Source organism: Podarcis gaigeae (assembly GCF_964106915.1).
Source record: "Podarcis gaigeae genome assembly, chromosome: 6".
NCBI lineage: Eukaryota > Metazoa > Chordata > Lepidosauria > Squamata > Lacertidae > Podarcis > Podarcis gaigeae.
In genome coordinates this window covers 62,761,808-62,786,192 of record NC_139682.1, presented here as the reverse complement: position 1 = coordinate 62,786,192, position 24,385 = coordinate 62,761,808, and the positions used below count along the sequence as shown (strand labels likewise).

At 43.3% G+C, this 24,385-nt stretch overlaps 1 protein-coding gene and 1 long non-coding RNA gene across 2 annotated transcripts in view; both read left to right on the top strand.

Moving 5' to 3' along the window:
* Positions 1-268: 268 nt before the first annotated feature.
* LOC310846517 lies at positions 269-5,541 on the top strand. The gene is made up of 2 exons (XR_014565374.1): positions 269-2,994; positions 3,384-5,541. It is a non-coding gene; the product is annotated as an uncharacterized lncRNA (long non-coding RNA).
* Positions 5,542-11,973: 6,432 nt separating this feature from the next.
* WLS (Wnt ligand secretion mediator) overlaps positions 11,974-24,385 on the top strand; it is a 42,974-nt gene continuing 30,562 nt past the window's right edge. The window contains exon 1 of the mRNA XM_083743088.1: positions 11,974-12,265. Coding sequence (XP_083599214.1) covers positions 12,160-12,265 — 106 coding nt within the window. The 5' untranslated portion in view covers positions 11,974-12,159. The remainder of the gene's footprint in view (positions 12,266-24,385) is intronic.

Below are 24,385 nucleotides of genomic sequence, written 5' to 3'. Positions count from 1 at the left end.
TAGTGTGACTTCCTGCTTCGAGAAGTTTACAAGCAAGAGTTAATGATTTCCTAACAATTTATTTTGTAAAATTTATATGCCGCTTGATTGTAAAAAGAACCTCAAAGTGGTTTACAAAAAGAATGAAGCAATAAAATAAGCAACCTGTAAAAATAGTTAAAAGCAGCTATTTAAACCATCCAAAATATAATTAAATTCAGCGATATGCAAAAGCAATGCAACAAGTTTGTGGGCTAGAGTGAGAAGACTTTTATTCCAGAACTGATTTATGAGACAGAGTTTGAAGGGGGATTGATTGTAGTTGCATGAGTTTTGTTTGAAAGAGTTTCCAGGCACAGATGACACTATGCAGGAAGACAAGCAAAGTTGATTGAGGAACTTGTGGGCATGGACAGTGGGAGTTCCAAGCACAGACTGCGTTTCTAGGGATGGTATTCCAGTACAACATGTCCTTCCCATATGACCCAGGCTCTGTTAAATACCTCAAACCATCCAAGCTGTTCTCTCCGACCTTCCAGAGCCTTTAGCAATTGTGCACCTTCAGTCTAAAAGAGAAAAGGCACCTCCGTGACCCATCCTGTGAGGTGTATCCCAAAGCAAAATGTCGAAGATTGTGTCTGTTCTCCCATACACACAAGTCTGCTGGCATGTAAACAGTGCACAGTCGACATTTTTGCTTAAAATGAGGTTCACGGCATCATTTTAACAGGTTGGCTATTTGCTCTCCGTATAGCTTCCCCCTCAGGAAACTCCAAGAAAATCAGGAAACCTCCTGCATGCAGCTATCAATACCTCGCACTATTCATTCCTGCACAGCATGAAAACTGTGGATTAATTGGAGAGGGGATGTTGTGGATTCTGGAGATTTCTTTCTTTCTGCTGCACAGCTGGTGTCCGGGGAAGTTGCAGCATGAAAGCAGCCCTGTCAGTATCAATCCTTGTTACTTGGTGCTGTTACATTCCAGTCAATGAATTGGCCTCATCTGGTAACTTAACGTGGTTGCAATGCTGAATAGGGGTTCTCAGAATGGCTAAAAGACAAATAACAGTCCATAAGATGATAACTTCTAAAACTGCTACCTCATTCATTTCCTATAGTTAAAGTTATCTTCACATGCTTGCAGCAGTGATCTGTGTGTTCTCGTACATCATATTCCTTCCATTAAAATGATAATAATTAGCAAAGAGTTGCTGTCTTGAGAGTAAAAGTATAAAGCTTTTGTTCAGGCCTGGGTAGGATCTACCTAAGATCTTTATTTAAACATGTCCTGCCTGTTTTTCCCTGTGTGCCTCCAATTGTGTTTTGTAAAATATATTTTTGTTATTTAATTGAGCACCGATCCCAAATAATCATGCCTTTAAAACCAGTATATATATTTAAAACCACAGAGATCAAGTACGCATAAATTACTAGTATTACACTCATGTGATTTCCCCAAAACCAAACTCCATAAACCCAGCATTTTGCTGTATCTTTGAACTCTGTTGGGACTGTATGTTTTTCCTTTAAGCATTAGCTTATTTCATGGTTGTATGCATTCTACATGACTGTAACCCCAAATTTATTTTGTGATCATATGCCGTATTCATGTAGGACAGCAACTAAGAATTTTGTTGCATTTCCTCAGATGCTTCCAGACAGTGGTGTAATATTGCAAAACAGGTAGTTCAGATATCACAACCATGTTGACCACAGTTTTTTTTAATGACTTTTTGGCTCCCCCCCCCCAAAGAGTAAATCAAGATTAAATGAGAGTAAAAACAACAACAACAGGCTGTTGTTTTGATATCATCAGCAGTTTCCTCATGGACATCAGATGAAAACAGGGCTTAAGGAGAATACCAGTTTCTAACTTGCAACCTGATCCATAGGTCTCTATTCCAGCAAAATAATTATTAATTCTTAATTCCAAATGAGGTTTGTAAATAGCCAGTAAAATTAGCAGGCAAGGAAGAGTTGGCCCTTTTTCGCTTATTTTTCTCTCTAAGTTATTTGTGTACTAGAAATGACTAATATAAGGATGAATGAGCAAGCAGGTTAGTAAATTTTGAGAACATGTTTGAAATACCTTTTAATAGAAAAACTTTAGAAGTTAAGTTTTTTAAAACTAATAAACCAAGATCTCACACGCAAGTGCCAGTTTAATAATGCTGGCAGTAATTTGTCCTTGTTAGGAAGAGGGGGGAACAGTCTGACCGAAGGCTACTCATGAGTCACAAAGCTTTCTGAACTCCACCCAATATGGCACAGTTATCCCTGCTTATTTGATTGTGGCCATGCAGACAATATGTTTCATCCTTCGTGAGTTCAGAATCTGTTCTGTGCTTCACTATCACATGAAGCAAGACATGGCTAGATTTATACATCCTAAGGACAATGAGGTACATTTTGGCCCCTTCCACGGCCCACTGCTAATAATTTTTGTTTTTCAAATTAAGCAGTGTCTTACACAATCCCACCAACCTACCCTTGCACACACACAACATAAGGAGGAGCAGAGGATTTTGTTGTGAGAACTGTTGGGAGACTAATATTTTTGGTGGGCTTGACTTTGCCAAGACATTAAGATTTATGATTTGGCTCTGCTGTTTAAAGCATTTTGGACTGAAGGCACTCAAGGCAATTATTAAACAGTCATTTCCTTCTGTGTGTAATGAAACCCCTCCCAATAAGCAAAACAATGGTTTCTGGCGTCATCCACTAGATTTTCTCCATTATTTGGCAAAATGTAACTTAATTTGTTGCTCTTTCCAACTGCTGATTACAAGCATGGAACCTGATCTTCTGCTCAGTATAAATATAGCAGATTTTGTGGGTGCTCCAGGGGCCTGGCAAGAGAGAGTTGAAGTCTGTTGAATAAGAAATCCTAGTTTCATGAACGTCTCATCAGCGGCAAGAGAAATTTCAACAAGATGACTAAGTTCTGTCCCTGCCACCATGCAGCCCTGACAGCCCCACTTCTGCAAAGGAGACCATGGCTTAGCAAGGAAACAGTGGCGTAGCGAGGGGGTGCAGGGGGGGCTGCACCGGGCGCAACATCTGGGGGGGTGCGCTCGCACTTGCAGCTCTCTGCCCCTACCTGGCTCACTCACTCTCTCTCACTGCAGTGCTGGCTGTGCGAATCCGATCCGAGCCGCCGGGTCGCCGCCCACTGTGGAGGGGGTGGGTGCCAGGCGTGCGGTGTGGAGAGAGAGAGCGAGGGACTATCTGGGGGACGGACAGTGCAGCGGCCGCCCAGCGCAGCGCTGAGCGTGGGAGAGAAGCACACCAGACCAGACCAGGCAGCAGCAAGAAGAAGTTGGCAGCAGCGGCAGGTTAGGGGTTAGGGGGCGCAAATTACTTGCCTTGCTGACAACCCACACTACGCCGCTGCAAGGAAAAGCACTGCCACCTTTGCTTCCATCAGCCTGAGCCCATGTGCAGCCTACACAAATAGATTCTGTACAATTGCAACTGTACTGTCACCTAGGAGGAGACAGGGAGAGAAGAGAGAGACACTACATATGTGTAGGGGAAGGATTGCATTCCATAGTTGCACATAAAACTGCTAGCACATTTGCAAAGCTAAGCAGGGTCCAGTGCGGTTTCAAGCTGGATGGGAGACCGCATGTTGAGATTCCTGCATTTCAGGCAGTTGGATTAAGTGATTAGATGACCCTTCCAACGCTACAACTCTAGGATTCAATGCTAAGAGGGGCTACTGCTGGATCAGACCAAAAGTTCATCTAGTCCAGCATCCTGTGCCCATTGTGGCCAACCCAATACCTATACGAAGGCCACAGGCATGACGTGATCACAACAACACTCCCTTGATCATGCTCCCCAGGATTCAGAAACCTGCTACCTTTGATACTTGAGGCAATAGGTAGACATTATGACCAGTAGCTGTTGATAACTTATCCTCTGTGAGTGTATCTAATTTCTTTTTAATGTCGTACAAATTGGTGGCCATCACCACACTGAATGAGAACAGATTTCAAGCACTGCATGATAGAACTACTTCCTTTGGTTCTGAATTGCTCCATCCAACCAGCTTCAAATAATGGCCCTGATCTCCAATATTTTGGGAGGGGAAGACATATTTACTAGTATTGCTCCACAGATTCAGAAATCTGCGTGAGCTTCTACATGACCTTTTTAATTGAGTAGTCATTCTGATTTATTTGCAGAGAGGTTAGATGGTGTCATGGGCATACCCAGGATTTTTGTTTGGGGGGCAGGCTTTTGTTGGGGGGCAGAACCTAAGATTTGTATTGATTTTTACTGATTGGGGGAGCAGCTGCCCCCTGCCTCCCCTTGGCTACGCCATGTAGCTCCCTAAATTACTATCATCATTGCTACCCTGCTAAGCACTGATATAAAGCAGTTACCTGCAGCATTGTGGCCCAGAAATTCCGTAGTTGTTCACATTGGCTTTTGACAGCAGAAGAGAATGGTAAAAACATTGCATTTGCTTTTCTTGAAATATCCTCGGGCCAGTATACTTGAAGGAGCATCTACACCATGGGTAGGCAAACTAAGGCCCGGGGGCCGGATCCAGCCCAATCACCTTCTAAATCCGGCCTGCGGACGTTCCGGGAAACAGCGTGTTTTTACATGAGTAGAATGTGTCCTTTTATTTAAAATGCATCTCTGGGTTATTTAAAATGCATCTCTGCGTTATTTGTGGGGCCTGTGGTGTTGAAATGGAGGAAACTGGCAAAGGAGTTGATTTTATATGATTGTTAAAGCAAGGTAACTTCCCTGAGCTGTCAAGTCGATACATTTATGCATAATATTTGTAACATTTAACAACTTTAAAGATGTCCCCTCCCCCATAATTTCCGTAACAATTATCCATGCCTCCTATATGACTGGCCTGCTTTACAGAGCAAACCTAAGCCCATGAATTTAGAAGCAAGTCCCTTCATTTTTTTATCAGACTTGTGAAGGAACGAGTCTAACTCATGTCCTATTTATTGGGGCAACTGGAGGCAAATTGAGTCCCCCGCCCCTTAGAAACTTCTTGTCACTTTGGGAAAGGAAGTCTGTGTGTGTGTGTGTGTGTGTGTGTGTGTGTGTGTGTATCTGCCCTATATGCTTTCTTCCTTTTAGCATCGGTTTCTGTCAGTTCAGTCTGCATTACATTTCCATTCGGTCAGGCTCAGCTGAGGCAGTGGCACAAAATAATCCAGCATGTCTCTGCATTTGGAGCTTGGGTGAGAGATAACTGTCTGTGGCTTAATTGAGGCAAGAACGAGATAACGGTTGGTGTGTTGGAGGAATCTGCTAAGAGAGGTAAAGAGCAAAATTCATATTGGCAGCTCTGATGGAGCGAAATGCACAAAGGCTTGGAATGGAGTGTTAATATTCTTAGCAGCAGGGGGTGTTCACATCATTATCCATCGAGACCACCTCTTTTTCTTCACAGGGCATTTATTATTTCTGCCAGCAGAGAAATGCATTTAAACTGCCTGCACCTTCCCAAACAACTGCATCCCCACACTGTGAAATCCTGTAACACTTGCTAATGTGAGTTCTCTTAAAGCTATATTATTATGGGGGGGAAAAATCAATTCAAAAGAGGCAGTGGAGTTTGAAAGCCCATTTCAGCCCTCCCTCCCCCACCCCCTTTTACTGTACCAGAAAATGACAGATAATTTAAAGGAAGAAAATTGCAATTAATTTTTGCCATGCATGTTTTATTCAGCCTGTGTAATGGAGGGATTTAAGATGCCAGTTCTGCTTCCAGTTGCTGTTTTTAACCAAAGCAACTTACAACCAAAGCTTTACCATTTAATTCACTGTTGAGATGCAATTCTTCCCTCTGTAAAATTAAAATGAAATGATTTGACCTCAATGAAGACAACCCCACAGGGCACTGGGTTGGGAAATGCTGCCCTACCCCTTTCTTGTGTTGAAATATTCCTAATGGGTTTATTTGGGGCTGCAAGGTGAGCTTCACTATTAGCTATACTGTAATAAGTTTTGTCTGCTTAAAAGAGAATTTTTGTATTGTGATTTCTAGAGGGAAAGGAAATTTATCATATTTGTTGGGTTTTGGCATTTGCTTTCATCATAGCTTGTGTAGGAGCTGAGGGACAAAACGTGAGAATTTAAAAAGCAGAGGTGGAACCTAAATATTTTGCTCTGTGTGGAGTTGCTTACCAAGTATTCATGGAAGGTCCTTACTTAGAATTGGTGCACATCCTTTTTTTTGGAGAGGGGGAAAGAGGCACTGAGAGAGGATGCAGCTACCGTGACTTCCATGTCGCTGGTCCCTTTCATCTCTCTCTTTCTCTCCGCTGTGGAGAAGCAAGACTCTGATGTAGTCCCAGAGCAGATGGTCAAGAGAAGTGGGCGAAGAGCACACAGTGACTGCATTCCTTCTTGCGTCTTAGAGCTTTTAATGTGTCAAGTGTGGGGGATATGAATGAGCACCAGCAGTCCTCTTTGAGCTTCACCTTATTTATCTTTGGGGCATCTCAGATATTTTGTTGTTGTTGTTCATTATCCACTGGGCCACTCTATTCTAGACCTTGCTTTAGACAGATACTGCGGAAAATCTTAAAGCAGGAACGATAGCCTTCCTAAAGTGGTGTGGAAACAGCAGTCCTACTTGAGCTTCAACGCTGCCAAGCATTGCAAAGAATCTCGCATTTCCTGATGGTTGAAACAAAGTTCAGGTGTTTCCAAAAGCAATGGTGAAACTACTAAGGAAGCCATAGGTATGATGCATAAACATAATTACAAAGCAATAATTGCTTTGCTAGGTCTGGTCCATGGTCCCTGTTGCCCAGTCTCCCAACAAATACCAGCCAAATGGCTTTTAGAAATCTTAGAAATGAGGCACAATGGTGGTGCAGTGTCTTAGATACACATTGGCCATGATGTAATAAGCCCAGATGTGCACAAACTTCAGGTACCCACCGCATATCGATGCTTCCTTTGCACAAAGAGCAAAACAAGTTGGGAGACCACACTTAACTATAGCTTCCCACTGTATCTGAACTGGGAAACTATAGTTCATGGCTTCTAGACAAGCCAATGCATGAAGCAATGGTTTCAAATTGTCATTTGGAAGCAATCCACTTTTGTTCCTAGTTTGGAGGTAATGGGAAGCCAGGGGAAAATGCAGCTTCTAGTTTGTTTTGCCACTCCTGTAGAGGGAGGAGAGAAGTGGATATGTTTGGGCACCTGAAGCTCATGAATACTTAGGTGTTTTATCCTGAGACTCTGGAATGCAACCAGTGTGAAGCGGCAAACAATCGCTCAACATGAGATAGTGAATTCTAAAGACAAAAGAGTGCAAGATTTCACCTGTATGAGATAAGTTGTTCTTCGTGTTTCAGTGTATCTAAACGCCCAAACATTAGTAAGTGACAGAGTTTATTTCCCTGCCGCTGTTAAAGGCACCAAAGCAGACCAGCCCCCCCCCCCCCAGTCTCTAGTTTCTAGTTGGCAACTATAAGGGTTTGGGGAAAGAATACAGTATTTCTTTAAAATGACTATTTTTATTGAGGTATCAGTTATCATTTTATTTATTTCATTTCATCTATGAATCCCTTCCCATGAAACATCTGGAAGCAATTAACAATAAAAAACATTTATAAAAATAATATCAAATCCAGTACAAACAGGGGCTGGAAAAATGATGACAAAAAAAGCAACACAAACAGTAAACATACAGTGAAGATTGGAGTATCAAGTACATCAATATCCTTTGACTTCTTGGATAGGTACAAAAGGTGTCAATGCAGAATAGAATCCTTCAAATGAACCAGAAAGGTCAATAAAAATGTTAGGTGTATAGCTTAGTTTCCAAAGTGTTCTGCTAGCGCAATCCTATTAAAAGTATGAGATCTATGAAGATGTGAGCTTTAGCCAGTAACTTAATAGCACAGGGTTTATCAGTCAAGATACTGGTTTTGTACTGTGCTGGTGCTATATGCATGCAAACTGTTTTCATGGCTGATGTTGCATCACTTAGGCCTTTGGGCTATATTGAAGTCAAGTTATCTACATTGTTCTTATTATCTGCTGTATTGGCATAAGTACTTCTAAACTCCTGATTTTATCTAATGTTCAGTGGCTAATGGTTTTATGGATTGTTGTGGGCATCTGTCTGTCTTGAGAGACAATGGAGTGTGCCTCCGAGGTGAAGTTAAACTGCTGCATTAGCAGCCCTGAAGTGACCTCCCTGAAGCAAGCAAGGACAGTGTGTATGGAGGTCCTGGGCTGCCCAGAAGACAAGACCTCTTCTTAGTCTTGCTGATGTGGGACCAAAGAAAAGCAGAGTAATACATTTGGCACCAGCTTGGCTGCAGAAGTTGCCAGAAGGAGGCATACAACATGCCCTCCAACTCTCTAAATATGTGATGGGGTTTTTCTTAGCCCTTTCTTCTCCTGAAGATATCTCGCAAGGCAGTGGAAGTCCTAGATGGGCTAGCTTTCAGGGTTGACAAGCCCCATCTGCCTCTCACTTCCCTCTACAGCATGGGCAGAAACCTCCTTCTTGACCCTTGGACCCACTACTGGTTTCATCTGCTCAATCTGCCAGAGCCTGTCTTTGCCTGCAGGGGAAGTCCCTAACTCACTGAAGATTTGAGACCCATCAGCTACCCTCATGTGATTTAGCAGGCCAATAGAAACCATTCCCGGGGTGTTGCTGCTGATGCATGCTGACAGCTTCTAGGAGCCGCAGGTGAGAGCTGAGTGCTGGGTGGGGACCAAAGGTAGACAAACTACTCCAGAAGGAGCACAACATGTCTCCCTCCCCTCCCCTTAAAACCTCATATTTTTGTTGTTTTGCTGTTGTGTTGTGAATCACACTGTGATCCCAATTAGAGTTGGTTTACAAATGAATCATATAAATGCATGACCAAATAAAATTGTCTGAGCAACATTGCCCCACACTTTTGCCCTTTTTAAAATAATGTGTAAAATGGAAATATTGATTGATTTTTGCCTTCATTTTGAGCAGTTTTCGGAAAGGTCCACAAGAGTGGAAATTTTCTTCTTCTGTTTGGAAATCTTTTACAAAATTTAAGCTGCAATCCTATCCACACATACTTGGGGAACACTCTTACTGAAAAAAGTTAGACGTACACCTGAAAAAAACAGGCAAAGTGTAAGGCTGCAGTCTTGTGTACATTTCCCTGGGAGTAAGTGCCACTGAATTTAGAAGGACATGAACCAATTTGAGTGGGAAAGAATAGGGCACATAGAAAGGTGGGAGTGGAAGACTTGCTGCTGATTTAATCCACCTTTTTTATTTAGCGATGTTTTGACAGAGGGTTGTGTCTCAGATATCCTTCCTCCTGAAGTGACTACTTTTCTCCATTGCTGCCCAAATGGAAACTCCACAGCAGGAAAAAGAAGAAATCCTCTTTAATATTTGTCTAGGGCCAAAACTTCTGTGAAAGATGTAATATTATTCTCGAGTGCTTGCAATTCTCCCTGCATTCAGTAATCCCTCTTAATAGCATTGTTTTCTAACAATTTTTTTTAATGTACAATCCTGTGCATGTTTACTCAAAAGTAAGCTCCACTGTGCTCAGTCCTAGATAATTGTGCATGGCATTGAGCTAGCTAGAATAGTAAGATTATTTTGCATTGCCCGTCCTCTGCCTTAAAAACAGTCCAAACAAAAAAATTCCCAAGGCAAATAATATCATCTCCTTAACATAAAGCCAGTCTGATGTAGCAGATGGAATCTTAGACTAGGGATACCAGCTCTGAAATCTGGTGGGGGAGCTTTGGCCAATCATTTGCTGCCTCAGTTTCTTAGCTGTAAGAATTGTGATTCTTCTAATCTACTACACACAGCAGTGACTGTGACTAAGATAGTGTGTTTGACATTTTTAAAACATATACGCCACCTTACATCCATACATGGATCACAGGGTAAAAAAAAGTAAAATTCTAAAACATAATCAACAAAAAATTTAAGAGAAATAAAAGTATTCAGCCCTCCAAAACTACCAGTATCTAGAATAATGGCAGGTTTTTTTTCTTCTTCTTTGGCGATCACTAGTAGCCGAGTAAGATTGTCTTCCATAAACATGGTTTTAACAATAAGTCTGTAAGTGACTGTGGAGGCCAATTCTGGATCCACGTCCTTCCACAGTGGGGACATTGGCTTCTGGGTGGGAGTTGGTCACAGTGTGGATTTGCGAAGCGTGCCTTCCTCTTAGCACATTTCTTCCTTGTGTCCTGAGTTCAAGTGTCTTCAATGCCCATGACACCTTTGGTAAAGGCTATTCTCCAACTGGAGCGCTCGCAGGCCAGTGTTTCCCATACTACCTTTTTTTAGATTTGCCTTGAGACAGTCTTTAAATCTTTTTTGTTGACCACCAGCATTACGCTTTCCATTTGTAAGTTCGGAATAGAGTAGTTGCTTTGGAAGACGATCATCAGGCATCTGCACAACATGACCAGTCCGACAAAGTTGATGTTGAAGAATCTTTGCTTCAACACTGGTGATCATTGCTTCATCCAGTACACTGATATTAGTTCACCTGTCTTCCCAAGTGATGTGTAAATTTTTTCGGAGAGACCGTTGATGGAGTCTTTTGAGGAGTTGGAGATGGCGTTTATAAGTGGTCCGTGTTTCACAAGCATATAGTAAGGCTGGTGGTACAATAGCTTTGTAAACAAGCATTTTGGTTTTCCTGCGAATGTCCCGGTCCTCAAACACTCTGCACTTCAATTGGGAGAAAGCCGCTCTCACAGAACTCAGATGATGCTGGATTTTGGCATCAATGTTGGCCCTTGTAGAAAGATAACTGTCCTAGGTAGGAGAAGTGATTGACATTTTCCAACGTTACACCATTAAGTTGGATTTGTGGCGCTGGAGAGGGGTTATTTTGTACGTGTTGGTGCAGCACTTTGGTTTTTTGGATGTTGAGTGATAGGCCAAGCTTTTCGTAAGCTTCTGCAAAGATATTTAGGATGGTTTGGATCCTCTGAGGATCCTCTGAGCGTGTGCACGCTACTTTGTCATCAGCATACTGAAGGTCTATGATGGACGTTACGGTAACCTTACTCTTTGCTTTCAGCCTGCTCAGATTGAAGAGCTTTCCATCTGTTCGATATATGATTTCTACTCCTGTGGGGAGTTTCCCTTCGACATTGGCAGGTAAAATGGTTTTAACCTAGTAAAATGGTTTCAACACATCATCAGCATCAGATGTACCTCCTTCTAGAGGCCACCACAGAGAGGGCCCTTCCTTAAGTTTGTATATAATGCACTTCTAAACATAAAAGAAGGAACTTACACTGGAACTTTCTATTTATTTATTTTTTGCAATTAGTGAACTTCTTATAGGTGGTGGTGGCGAACATTTGGAAATGTAACCGCAGCATTTGAAATTTGATTATGTCACTTATTAAGCCAAGTTCATGGCAGATTATTTTTGGACATTAGTGTGATGTCTAGAGTGGATATCCTTTTTCACCACGACCATTTCCTGTTCTGTCACCTGTAGTGACTATTGTTGCTGGATTGTACATCCATGTGGTTATGTGGCAGAAGAATGACAGGGTTGTGGTTTTTCTGCCTTTCAACCAGCTTCGGAGGTAAGACAGAAGTCACCAACCACACAAAACGGAGGGGTAGCTAATTCTGAAACAGAAAGAGCAAAGTTTTCTCCCCGCCCCCGCTGAACCTGTGATAAAATCGTTTTTAAAGGACACATCTTAATAGCATCTTCGTGTTATCCTTCCTTAACATCCATCCCCAAGTCTGGTGAACTTTCTGGGGGCTTTTTGTTCTCGCCGGGCTAGGCCCCGGGAGAGACCCAAAGAGCCCTTTCTGGAGTTGGGGGGGGGGACCCGCCCGGTCCTCTTTCCACTTGTTAATTCCAAGCCCCCTTCCTCCGTCTTGCCCCCCACCGCTTTGCGAGACTTGACACCAATTGCTGCTGAATAGCAGAGGAAGGCGGGAGGAGGAGGCGGCGACGGAGGGAGGTGGGTATCATGTGATCCGCTTTCCTCCTGCTTTAAAGCAGCCACATGCAGCCGAGCGCCGGCCACAATCACAGCTCCCGGCAGAGCGGGATTCGGATCCGGACTTGCCCGGGCAATCAGTGCCGAGGCGGCCGCCGCTCTCCCTCCCCATCCCTGACAGACTTAACTTTTGCCGCAGTAGCTTGTGCAAAGGGAGCAAGCTGCAAAAAATGGCAGGGGCAATTATCGAGAACATGAGCACTAAGAAGCTGTGCATTGTTGGAGTGATCTTGCTGATTTTCCAAATCATCGCCTTTCTGGTGGGAGGTCTGATCGGTAAGTGCGTCGCAGGGGCAAACTTTATCCTTCTTTTCCTTCGCCTTTCTTTCTCTCTCTTTCTCTTTCTGGCTTCTCTCTTCCCTGTTTTCGAGACTTTGCTTCTGTGATCTAATTAGCCGGGCTATTGTAGTTAAGAAAACACCGCGCCACGGGCCTCTTTGTGCCCCCTGCACTCGAGTGGCTGCAAAGGAAGGAGAAAGAAGGGAGGGAGGGAAGGAAGGAGGGAGGGAGGGGCGCGCGCACAGGCTCGGGGCAGAAAAAAGTTTGTTCGGGGTGTGTGTGTGTGTGTGTGTGTGTGTGTGTGTGTTTCGGCCTCGCTTCCAGGATCTGCACCAAGGAAGCGAGTGGAAAGGCGAAACCTTTTAAGCATGGCGACTTGGTTTCTTCAAGAAAGCCGGCGGGGGGGGGGGGAGAGATTGTGTGAAACGCGAAGTTGATATTCCCTATTACTTCTGCCTCGTCCCGACGATCTCTCTCCCTTCCCCTTCCTCTCCGACTGGGCTGCAGGGAGAGAGCTAATCTCTTTCAATTGCAACGAGAAGAGGAGCTGCTCGAGCCACGAAAGGAATGTTTGCGCATTCTGCCTCCTTGACGGGGATCTGCCTTTCTCTTGTGTGCCTTTCTTTCTCGAGCCAGGCTTACATTTGCTTAGGCAGTCTCTAAGTTTGGATTGAAGGCTGTAAGGGGGGCAAGGACGCTCCCTCGGGAGAAGAAGGAAGTGACACCCCCCCCACACACAAACACGAAGGGTGAAGGGTTATTATTATTATTTGCACACACTTTGCTCCTGTCTCGATGGAGGCAACTTAACCACTTACCTGAGATCTTGCTTTGGGGGGGGGCGCACCTATCTTTAAACCTATTGGGTGGACAAAATGTTTTTGTTTTGTTTTTTGTTCCCCCCCCCTCCTCGCGCCCTCTTTCCGGGCGAAGTAAAAGTTGTGCTGCATGGATGCACAGTTCAACTGTCTCCCTCGTAACCCTCCCATTTCTGGGATATAGGAAGATTGGCTTCAGCCAGGGATTCCCCCAAAAATCGTCCCTCTGTTGTCTTCGACTGTCTGAAACTTATGGGGTTGCTGCTCTCCCAAGTCGAAATTCCTACGTTTACAGATAACTAAATGGTAGGAACTGAGGAAATGCTTAATTCAACAAGCTGTGTTAAAAACAACTTGGGGGCATGAAATGGCAAACAAAAGTGGAAAGCATGTTGCATTCTGTTTGAGGGCTTTTTCACCCCGACCTGGGTGCTAATTCTTGTTTCTTGCTCAGACAGGTACTCAATATTTTTTACTATCTATCTATGCCCCAAAACTTGTACCTTTATTCTGACATCTGTCGCACGGTACAGAGAAATAATATGGTGAATAGTCTAGTAACCCAGTGCCCTTGCTTTGCTTCGCAAATAAATAATTCTGTTTAGGGCTTGCTTGTTTTTCTTTTGTTTTTTGTTTTAAATTAAGAAGCACAATCCAAGTTGCTAGTTACCTGCACACACTGTATCTGTCTTAAGATGCAGAAGAAGAAAAACCCTTTCCGGGCAAATCTGCTTATGTCTTAAGAAAAATGAATATGGAGTGACCTTTATGGGAAATGTTAGTGGAGCAAATGCTTAGAGGGAGAGAGACTACTTAAAATCTTGCTCTCCTTAGAGTGTGCTCAGCACTCTGAAAACTCTTGCTCCAGGCCGTTTCTTAAGCAGTGACGTAACCTTTAATTGTTCTGGCTCTGGAGCAAGCATACCCCAAATCCTTTGTTTTAATTCTCAATTTTAAGGTTCATCTCATAGCATGAAGGTTTTCCCCAATGTGAGTCTGCAACACACCACTAATGGGTTGTTACAGGCAAATCTGAGGCATGTTGCAACAAACTTCACAGAGGTTTTTATTTCAAGGATCGTGCCAGTTGGTTATCCCACCTCATCTTAACCACATCATGTGCTGGGGTTATATTTTTATTTTTGAAAGTTGATTTAGTTTGTCCTAATGCACAGTGCTTGCTTAAAATGCCTTCCACCTTCAAGTTCTGAAAGCCTGGAAAATATTTTAAGCCACCATGATAGAACATTTAGATGGGGGTAAGAGACCTGTGGTCCTCCAGAAGTTGCTGGACTCCAGATGTTGAATGCCCATATGTCCCAACAACCATGGTCAATAGCCAGGGGTGATGGGAGTTGTAGCCAAGTAACATCTGGAGGGCCACAGATTGCTTTAGATCATGGCCAAACTTGGCCCTCCAGCTGTTTTGGGACTACAATTCCCATCTTCCCTGACCACTGGTCCTGTTAGCTAGGGATGATGGGATATGTAGTCCCAAAACAACTGGAGGACTAGGTTTGGCCATGCCTGCTTTAGATCAAATTGTAGAATAGCGGCTACATGATTTTGCTGTTGTATGCCATTACGTAACTCAGGTTTTCTGGTTCAGTATGTTTGAGCCATGAATACATCCTTCAGAAGCATAGCTTCCAATTCAAATACAAGACTGTGGAATACTTTTGAATACTAAATTTCCAGATAAAATTCTGCACGCTGTTACATTGGAGGTTTGGGGTTGTTGTTGTTGTTGTTTTACTACTGAGTGATGCTTGTGTTCAGGGAGGTTTCAAACCACAAGATACTGGCTTGGACATCATGACAAATGGTGGCTTTGCAAACTTGGAAGTTTTGTATTACAGAGGGTATGTAAGGAGGGACGGGAGTTTGTATATTCCGAATCCAACAAAATATGGTTAGTTCAATGAGGAGTGTGATTTCTGATTCCAGACCATGTGAGGATACTGAAGATTGTGGCTTAATGAATTTGTAGTGGTAACCTTGCACTTACATTCAGTTCCCAAATAATAATTTCCATTCATCAACTCCAAGGGTCATTTTTTTCAATCAACTGTTAGTGGTTTATAGTGTGTTGGCGATCTCCCATAGAAGATCCATGTTCGTGACAAAATCCTAGATAGCTCAGCTAGTTACAGCATGGTGTTGAGAATGCCAAGGTTGCAGGTTCGATTCCCCATATGGAACAGTTGCATATTCCTGTATTTTGGGGTTGGACTGCATGATCCTCAGGGTCCCTTCCCATTCTACATTTCTATGATTCTCATGGTCAAGGGTGAACTCTTGGCTGAGGTGGGACTGTCTTGTTCTTTGATCCTTAAAAGAAAGTCCCTAGAAGTTAACAAGGTTTACCTTGGTCAACGCTTATCAAGTTCTGTGCTTCATGGATGACCCTATATCAGATTGCCTATCTTTATTCAAGATTAGTTTTGCTTATTTTATTCCGTCATGCAGTTTTAAACACTGGGATCCCTTGCCACATCTGTGGCTAGGGCTGCTCTGCTGAATAGGTACATGCTGTACTCAGGGTATGAATGCTGCATGGGGGCCCTTCTGTTTGAAAATATTCAGCCTGCAGTCTTAGCATAGATTCTTGAGATAGGAAATAGACAAGAAAGGTCATGTCTACTCCCTTCTTCAGTGAATATCTGTTAATTGCAGCTGAATGGGAAAATGCACTGGAAAATGAAACTACTTGGCACAAATCTGTTTGTTTTTAAGAGTGGCAAAGAATAGATAATAAGGACTTGAGGGGGAATACTTCAGATCCTACCAAAACTGCATTGTCTTGCCTTTATCTCTTGTAATGGCATAACTTACAGTAAACGGCTTTATAGCTATAACAGTGTCTTTGCTTAGTTTTATGTGATACAACACTCCGCTGTAGTTCTTCCCAGATACTAGGAAGGATTGTCAGAGCTATTACTAGAGGCCAAAGTAAAATGTTACTGCTGGTTTCTTTCTCAATAACCCCCCTCACCTTCTAAAGCTGTTAGTGAATCTGATTTGGGAGTCTGATGGGTTTGGTATATAGAAGATCCCGATTAAAAGCCCATCACAAAGTCGATCTTTTGTAGCTTAGCCTCTTATCATGGGAGTGGTTGAGAAGATAAAACAAGACTAAAAGTGCTATGATAGTGTCAGAAACCCTAATCTCATTTTAAAAATGAAGATTTTCCCCTGCTTTAAGGATCTTGGCGTGTTTGGGAAGGGAAATGGTTTCTCCTCCAGTGAAGAAGGCTTCTGTTTTGCCTGAAGCTAAAATTCAAACTCTTTCTGTAAGCTAGGAATGCTTCCTTTGAGATGAAAAGGCTCTGTGCACATACCAAGGATACTTTAGTATTCCTTCAGGCATGTATGTGGTAGATGCAGAGTTATGTCTAGGGGGGACAGGCTAGTCTAAATAAACTGTTTTATGAGGTACCAGTAGTTACCTGCGGATTAGACACTGTAGAATTGAAATGTTTCAGCTTGAAAGACACTGTTTTTCCTCTCAGAGCTGTGCTCTCGCCTCTGCTGTGAATAATGTTGGGTCATCACTGCTATTTAGACTTGTGTCGTGAGAGATTTAATAGTCTGGCTGAAGGAGCAGGAAATGTGTTTTTATCCAGAGTAAAAATCGACAAAAGGAGGGCTTGGACGAGGCCCAGGTATGCGATGCTGCAATTAGCAAATGTTTCCCGTGTGTGTGTGTGTGTGTGTGTGTGTGTGTGTGTTTTGAATTGGCTTGGAGGGTCACAGTGAAAATATGCTACAGAATTCAAACTGCTGTAGTCATTGGCTGCTTCAAGAAGCATATAGTAGTAAACTTGCTATCTAATCCTACTTAATGCTCTCCTCATGGAGATTTATTTGGCACCTTCATTGTACACCTTTAGGTGCCAGGCAAAAACTGTTCCTTTTCAACCAGGCCTTTGGCTGATTGACATCTAATGCCCTTTTAAATGTGTTGTGGGAGGGGAGATTATTGGTTTGTTGTTGTTTTTATTCTTGTTATTTTGTGAACAGCCCTGAGTTCTACAGATGAATTACTACAAATGAATTTCTACAGATGAATTACTACAAATGTAATTCTTAGCAGCAGCAACAACAACAATTTATGACATCATTCATGGTCAACAGTGCTTCTTTGGAAAATTTTCAAAATCAAGTTGGTCATAATGATTTCTCTGGAGAAACAACCTTGCCTTGTGCTTCTGGTTGGGGGGAGCATGTTCTAGGAGAAAAGGGTGTAGAAAATTGCTGCCTTTTGATACTTTTATAGGAAAGGCACAAACATGGGGAAATAACTGAACTATGGCAGCACTGGTTGAGAATTGGGGGAGAGAGAGTGCAGAAAAAATCCTATTGCTGAATCCAGTAAAAAGTAAGCACAATCCTAAACCTCTTTACTGGGAAGCAAGGTCTTCTGATTTCAGTGGGACAGTCTCACATGTAAGGATGTGTAGAAGTGTAGCCAAACTGTGCAAAAACTACCAAAAGGGAAGAGCGTCTGCTAAAAGTCTGACTTGGTTGTAAAGTGCTATGAGCTGAGCGAGTTGCAAGTCAGTGGGGTTTTTTAAAATTCTTTCCACAGAAACAGATTTGTGATGTAGGCTAGGGATGTGAGAGTTGAGGATGATAAATTAGCTTGTTTATTCCTGCCCTCCTGTTGGTTAGTGTAATGAAGCAGAAGCCCATTGTATGCACTCATTTGGTAGCGATAGCTCTGCACAGAAGGGGGTAATTGAACAGAAAAGCAGAGAGCTCTTGGAGCATGGGAGTAGTTAACATCACACGAGGTCACTAGGCTTCAAGTTTTAATCAGTGTGGACACCCTGCGATTCAGATTTTTCCGAACAATCCATTGGGGCGTGAAACAAAGATCGGTAAATAATCTGAAACACAGAAAGGAGCTGTAAAAAATAAAAGGGCAAAATTCCACCTGCAGATGCATTTTAAATGTTGATCTGGGAGCCTGTGGTGTATTTAGATTAAAACAGTACTTACGCAGGCCATAGCAGTTTGTGTTTCACTATTAGAGCAAACATCCCCCCACCCATGGTAGAAAGTTTCCAGAAAGGTGTCTTGAGGTAAAACCAATAAATTGGCTGCAGACATGTGGTGGGACTCTAGCAAAGGTTCCAGGGGCCTAGTCAGAGGAATCTTCCTGAGCTTCCATTTTGGGAGGCTATGGACTTCTGGTCGCAAGAACTGTACCCTCCCCTTGCTATCACAGCCCACATTTAAAGACGAAACTAGGGTGGAGTAGGGTCTGAATCACATATAGCTCATTGTAAACTGTCTGCATAATGCTGTTGGGAGTAGGTGTGGAATGCCAAACACTTCACTCCCAGTCAGACCTCATAAAAACATAGATTTGGAAAGCAGTTGAGAAGTCGCTGTTCTTAGCACAGCTTTCTCAAGGAAAGCTTCCTTCAAGAGCTGTGGACTGCAGACCAGGAATCACTGCAGCAAAAATTGGTTGAGGGGGCTAAAGTGTTAGAGTTAGTGCAGTGGAACAACTGTCTGCAGTACCCTAAATGCATTTTTGCATGCCAGGGCATGTGTGTGTTTAATTTGGAGTCCTTCTAACTTCCATTTCAGGAAAGCACATGATAAATGCCATTATTAAGGGGAAGAAAAATTTTGTTGCACATGTCTACAAACATTCAGACTGCTACAAACATTCAGCTGCTAGCAGACACTTGTTATGACTTTGTGGGTACCATCATCACCAGAGTGTTACTGACCAAAAATGGTCAGTAACCAAGAAGTACTTTAAGGACCAAAGCCCTGGGTTCCTTCTCCAGAAAGTGTACAACGTGGGCAGCCTATTGTGTAGAATAGCCAAACCCTGCAATAAAACCACATTTGTTCTGACCCATCAAATACACTCACAACTTGACACCAGGCACAACTGATAGTACAATAGCCATCTAACGAAGACTAACAAGGGTGAATTGATGTCCAGGAATAGCCTCCTATAAGCCAGACCCAGAAGATAAGGTGGCAGGCTACCACTTGCTGCCAGCTATTGCTCTCAACTAAAACTACCCCAATGCATCATAGATCTAAAACCAGTTTTGTAGAATTATACTTTCCTCTCTCAGGCCTTGGGTTGTGGGCTTATACTTTCTTAACAAACAGCTCCGTAACATAAACCAGTGATTTTCAACTGGTGTGCTGTGGCACCCTGGGGTGCCTTGAATGATGGTCAGGGGTGCTGCGGGCAACGCTGGCCTCTGCCCCTCTTCCCTCCCTCCTTTGATGCCCTCTCGTGTCTCTGCCTCCCTAAAGCTTCTGTGCAGCCCTGGCTACAAGTTCTGCAGGTGAATGGCGCCTCTAGGGCTGACCAGGGAGTGCTGGTTGCCAGGAGCTGAGGTGGCCTCGGAGTACGCAAGCAAGCAGGCGAGGAAGCCCAGTTAGTCAGTCTGCCAGCCCTTGCTGTTGGGAATGGACAGACAAGTCCCAGGCCCCTGTGGAGCTGTGTGAGGAGGCACCTTTTTGGGGTGGGGGGCAGCTCAGAGATCTGGGGTGGCAGCAACGGCTGCCCAGAGAACCCACAAGGAGAAGAGGAAGAAGAGTTTGGATTTGATATCCCGCTTTATCACTACCCAGATATTAACTGATGCGAAAGAAAGAGGGGGCTTTGCCCTGCCAGACCTAAAGCTGTACTATGAGGCCGCAGCTTTCTGCTGGCTAAAAGACTGGCTACTTCTCGAGGACACTGACGTTCTGGATCTGGAAGGTTTTAACAATGCTTTTGGTTGGTATGCATACTTATGGTATGACAAGGTTAAGATCAATAAGGCCTTTAAGAACCATATTGTCAGAAAAGCAGTGTTTAATGTCTGGACAAAATATAAAGACTTATTGGAAAATAAAACTCCAAGGTGGCTTTCACCGCTGGAAGCTAAGGCCCGAAAAAGACCCAATATGGAGGCCAAATGGCCAAAATATTGGGAAATATTAGAAAAAGATGGAGACAATTGGAAATTGCAGAGTTTGGAGAAAATGAAGGATAAAGTGCGAGACTGGTTACACTACGCTCAGATTAATGAAGTTTTTAAAAATGACAAAAAGTTAGGGTTCCAGGTGGAGAAATCGAAATTGGAAACAGAACTGTTAGAACCTAAGACTAAGGTACTTTCAAGAATGTATAACTTGCTGTTAAAATGGAATACACAAGATGAAATGGTTAAATCGGCTATGATAAAGTGGGCACAGGACATTGGGCATAATATCATGTTTGAGGACTGGGAAAGGTTGTGGACCAACGGGCTGAACTTCACTGCATGTAATGCTTTGAAGGAAAATGTAATGAAAATGATATATAGATGGTACATGACCCCAGTTAAACTTGCCAAAATATACCATTTGTCTGATAACAAATGTTGGAAATGTAAAGAAAATGATGGAACATTCTTTCACCTCTGGTGGACTTGCCCTAGAGTGAAGGCCTTCTGGGAAATGATATATAATGAGCTGAAAAAGGTATTTAAGTATACCTTTACTAAGAAACCAGAGGCCTTCCTTTTGGGTATTGTCGGCCAGAAGGTGTTAAAGAAGGACCGAACATTTTTTATGTATGCAACAACGGCAGCAAGGATACTCATCGCTAAGCACTGGAAAACTCAAGATCTACCCACACTGGAAGAGTGGCAGATGCAACTGATAGACTATATGGAACTAGCTGAGATGACCGGCAGAATCCGAGACCTGGGAGAAGAGAAGGTTGAAGAAGATTGGAAGAAATTTAAGATTTACTTAAAAAAGCACTGTAATTTGGTTGAATGTTAAGATGGAGGCTAGATCATAAATAACTGACCACCACTAAATTAGATGCAATTAGGATGATAAGTGAGATTGAGGAAAAATCATAAACCTTTGGGAGAATTATTAGATTATATTCTAAATGAATGGGACATAAGAATGTAAACAAGATGATAAATTGCGGGCAAGAATTGACAATGATGCAAGTGGGAGCGGGAGACGTGAGGGAGTCCAAAGAAGTTAAGAAATTATGTTATGATATATGTTACATTGTTCATTATATTTGCATTTATGTTTAAAAATCTTAATAAAAATATATTTTAAAAAAATAAATAAATATCACTACCCAAAGCGGCTAACATTCTCCTTTCCCTTCCTCCCCCACAACAAACACTCTGTGAGGTGAGCGGGGCTGAGAGACTTCAAAGAAGTGTGACTGGCCCAAGGTCACCCAGCAGCTGCATGAATCTGGGGGAACACTCCACAAGGGAGGATGTTCAAAAAAGGGTGAGAGGCTGCCAGCTCTGCAGGAAAGGATTGACACGACTGGGCTCCTGAGCCCCACAGGGGTGCTGCAGAAAGAATGTAGTTGGTCAAGGGAGCCATGGACTCAAAAAGGTTGAAAACCTTTGACCTAAATCATCTTTCCAGCTGAACATCAGCACAATAATGAGACCGTGAAAAATCAAGGTGGCAAATTTGTCCCCACATTTTCTCTGTCAATACCATTATAGGAGCTAATAATGTCAGCATTTTATTCCCCCTTGCTCATCTTCCATGTATGCCATCATCTGCATACAATGCCCTTCTGCATTCTGCGTAGGTTCATCAGGCCAATCCCTAAGCAATTGTGTTGGTGGACGCAAATCCCATATGAGGAATGGCAATATTCATAAACCAGTGACATAAGTTCAACTCCTCTCTCAGGTCTCAGTAGGGACAATGGCTTCCCTTTCTTCTACAGATGTTAATTAGCATGGTAAGTTGATGGGTGATAAAGCAATCACTGCAGTTACTTTGCATACATTCTGTTTCTCATTGAGTTGTCACTATCTGTACTTTTCCTCTGACCCCAGGCTTCCAACTTTATCTTCCCCATCACCATATCTGAAGAGTATTGTAGTCTGGAAATGCTTGTGCCATGGTAACATTTCTTAGTCTTTAAGATGACACACAAGAGTGTTGCTAACACTAGCACTGCTATCCCTCTAGAAATTAGAACACTTTCTTCTGGAAACACAAACTATTCAATTCAGATTGATAATTCCAGCGAGGAAAGGCAGAGGACCTGCTTGAGGAAAAGGGGTAGCTATGCTCCTCATTCCTTCCCAAGTGGAGGGGACGGGGTGGGGAGCACATGTGATGAATACTTGTTTGCTAACTGCTGAACAGAATGGATGGGAATATAACTGAACTGGAGAGGCTGTATTGTTTAGTGCTCTCTGACATTGTAGCTTCTCACTTGTAAGTTCTTGTTCTTAAGTATTTATTTACAAAATTACCCAAGTTAATAATTTTGTAAACAAATCAAATACTTCAGTAAATGTTATGTTTTGTTCAACTAATAGTGCCAAACATATAAAATGCCAGAAACTAGGTTGAACTAAACAGAGCATCTCTCTGAGTTAGATGCTCAAGTTGACTGTCACCCAGATTTTATCTGTCGGTCGTGCTGTGTTTTAAAGGACATCTGGTCCAAACTTCAACAGACTCTTTATTTTATTTTTTTGCCCCTGAGGTCTTTTGTTCCACCCACTTTGCTTTTATTTTTATTTTTTGTATTGGCCAACAAATCCCCCAACATCTAAAGGGGAACATTACAGCCACCATTCTGCATGAATGGCTTGAATTCAAGCAATACTCTTTGAGAAGAGCCAGACATTCCAGACACAGCTCTTCAGATAAAAAACTCTGTGAGGTCTTTGTGTTTGAAGTAGACAGTTCTCAATTAAACAAATGCTGTTCTGCAAAAAAGCCCCTCCTCCTGCCTCCCCTCCTTCTTACCCATGAACTCAGCAGGACTTTAGATACCCTGCCATAACTTTAACACTGTTTTAAACTTGTGGCCCATAGCAGTGGTTTTCAACCGGTGGGCCATGGCACCCTGGGGTGCCTTGAATGATAGGGATGCCATGGGCAACACTGGCCTCTGTCCCTCTTTCCTTCCCTCCATCCTCTGATGTCCTCTTGCGTCTCTGCCTCCCAAAGGCTTGCAGTGCTGTTTGTTGCAGCAGTCCTGGCTACTTCCCAGGTGAAAGGTGCCTCTGGGGCTGGCCGGGGGGGGGGGGGGGGCTTCCCAGGCCACTGTGGGGCTGTGTGAGGAGGCACCTCTCTTTGGAGTAGGGGGGGCAGCTAAGCTGCGGCTGCTGCCCAGAGGACTCCCAAGGAGAGGGGAGAGGAGAGGAGGCTGAGGGAACACTCCACAAGGAAGGGTGTTTGAAAAAGGGTGAGAAGCTGCCAGCTCTGCAGGCAAGGGGTGACATAACTGGGCTCCTGAGCCTCTCAGGGGTGCCGCAGAAAGAATGTAGTTGGTCAAGGGAGCCGTGGACTCAGAATGATTGAAAACCTCTGGCCCATAGTGCCTTTCCAAATTCAGTGCCTTTCCAAATACAGTGCCTTTCCAAATTCAGTGGTTTCTCGGGTTAAGTACAGTGTGGTGTAGTGGTTAAGAGCGGTAGTCTCGTAATCTGGGGAACCGGGTTCGCTTCTCCGCTCCTCCACATGCAGCTGCTGGGTGACCTTGGGCCAGTCACACTTCTTTGAAGTCTCTCAGCCCCACTCAGCTCACAGAGTGTTTGTTGGGGGGGGAGGAAGGGAAAGGAGATTGTTAGCCGCTTTGAGATTCCTGAAGGGGAGTGAAAGGCGGGATATCAAATCCAAACTCTTCTTCTTCTTCTACGTAATTTGTTACGGAGGTCCATACTTAACTTGAAACTGTTCTTAACCTGAAGCACCACTTTAGCTAATGGGGCCTCCTGCTGCTGCTGCGCCGCTGGAGCCCGATTTCTGTTCTTATCCTGAAGCAAAGTTCTTAACCTGAAGCACTATTTCTGGGTTAGCGGAGTCTGTAACCTGAAGCATATGTAACCCGAGGTACCACTGTAAAGTTAAACAACTGTGAAGAAGAGGTAACTCACATATTTTCTTGACTTGTTGGGGGTGGTACAGTAGATAAGCATCATCACCATTTGGCATGTATGACAGAGCTGGCTTCAGCGCTGTACAGTAGGAAAGAAGTGTTGAGCCAAAAGGTGATGGTGGTGGATGTCTTTGGAAGGAAGCAGAGTCGGTTGAACGGGATTGCAAAGCATGATGCGGAACAAAGCTCGGGAGAAGAGAGTGCTGTGCTCCGGTATTGTGCCAAGCAGGACACAGACATTTCTTTACACAACATTTTTTGCATTGTGGTTGTATGCTAAGTATTTGCTGCAATTGGACATATAGCAAGGAAAGCAGGAATGTACGGAAACCCATTACAAATAATCAGACTGGTGCTTTAAAGGACTGATTTCATTGCAGGGGAAAGACG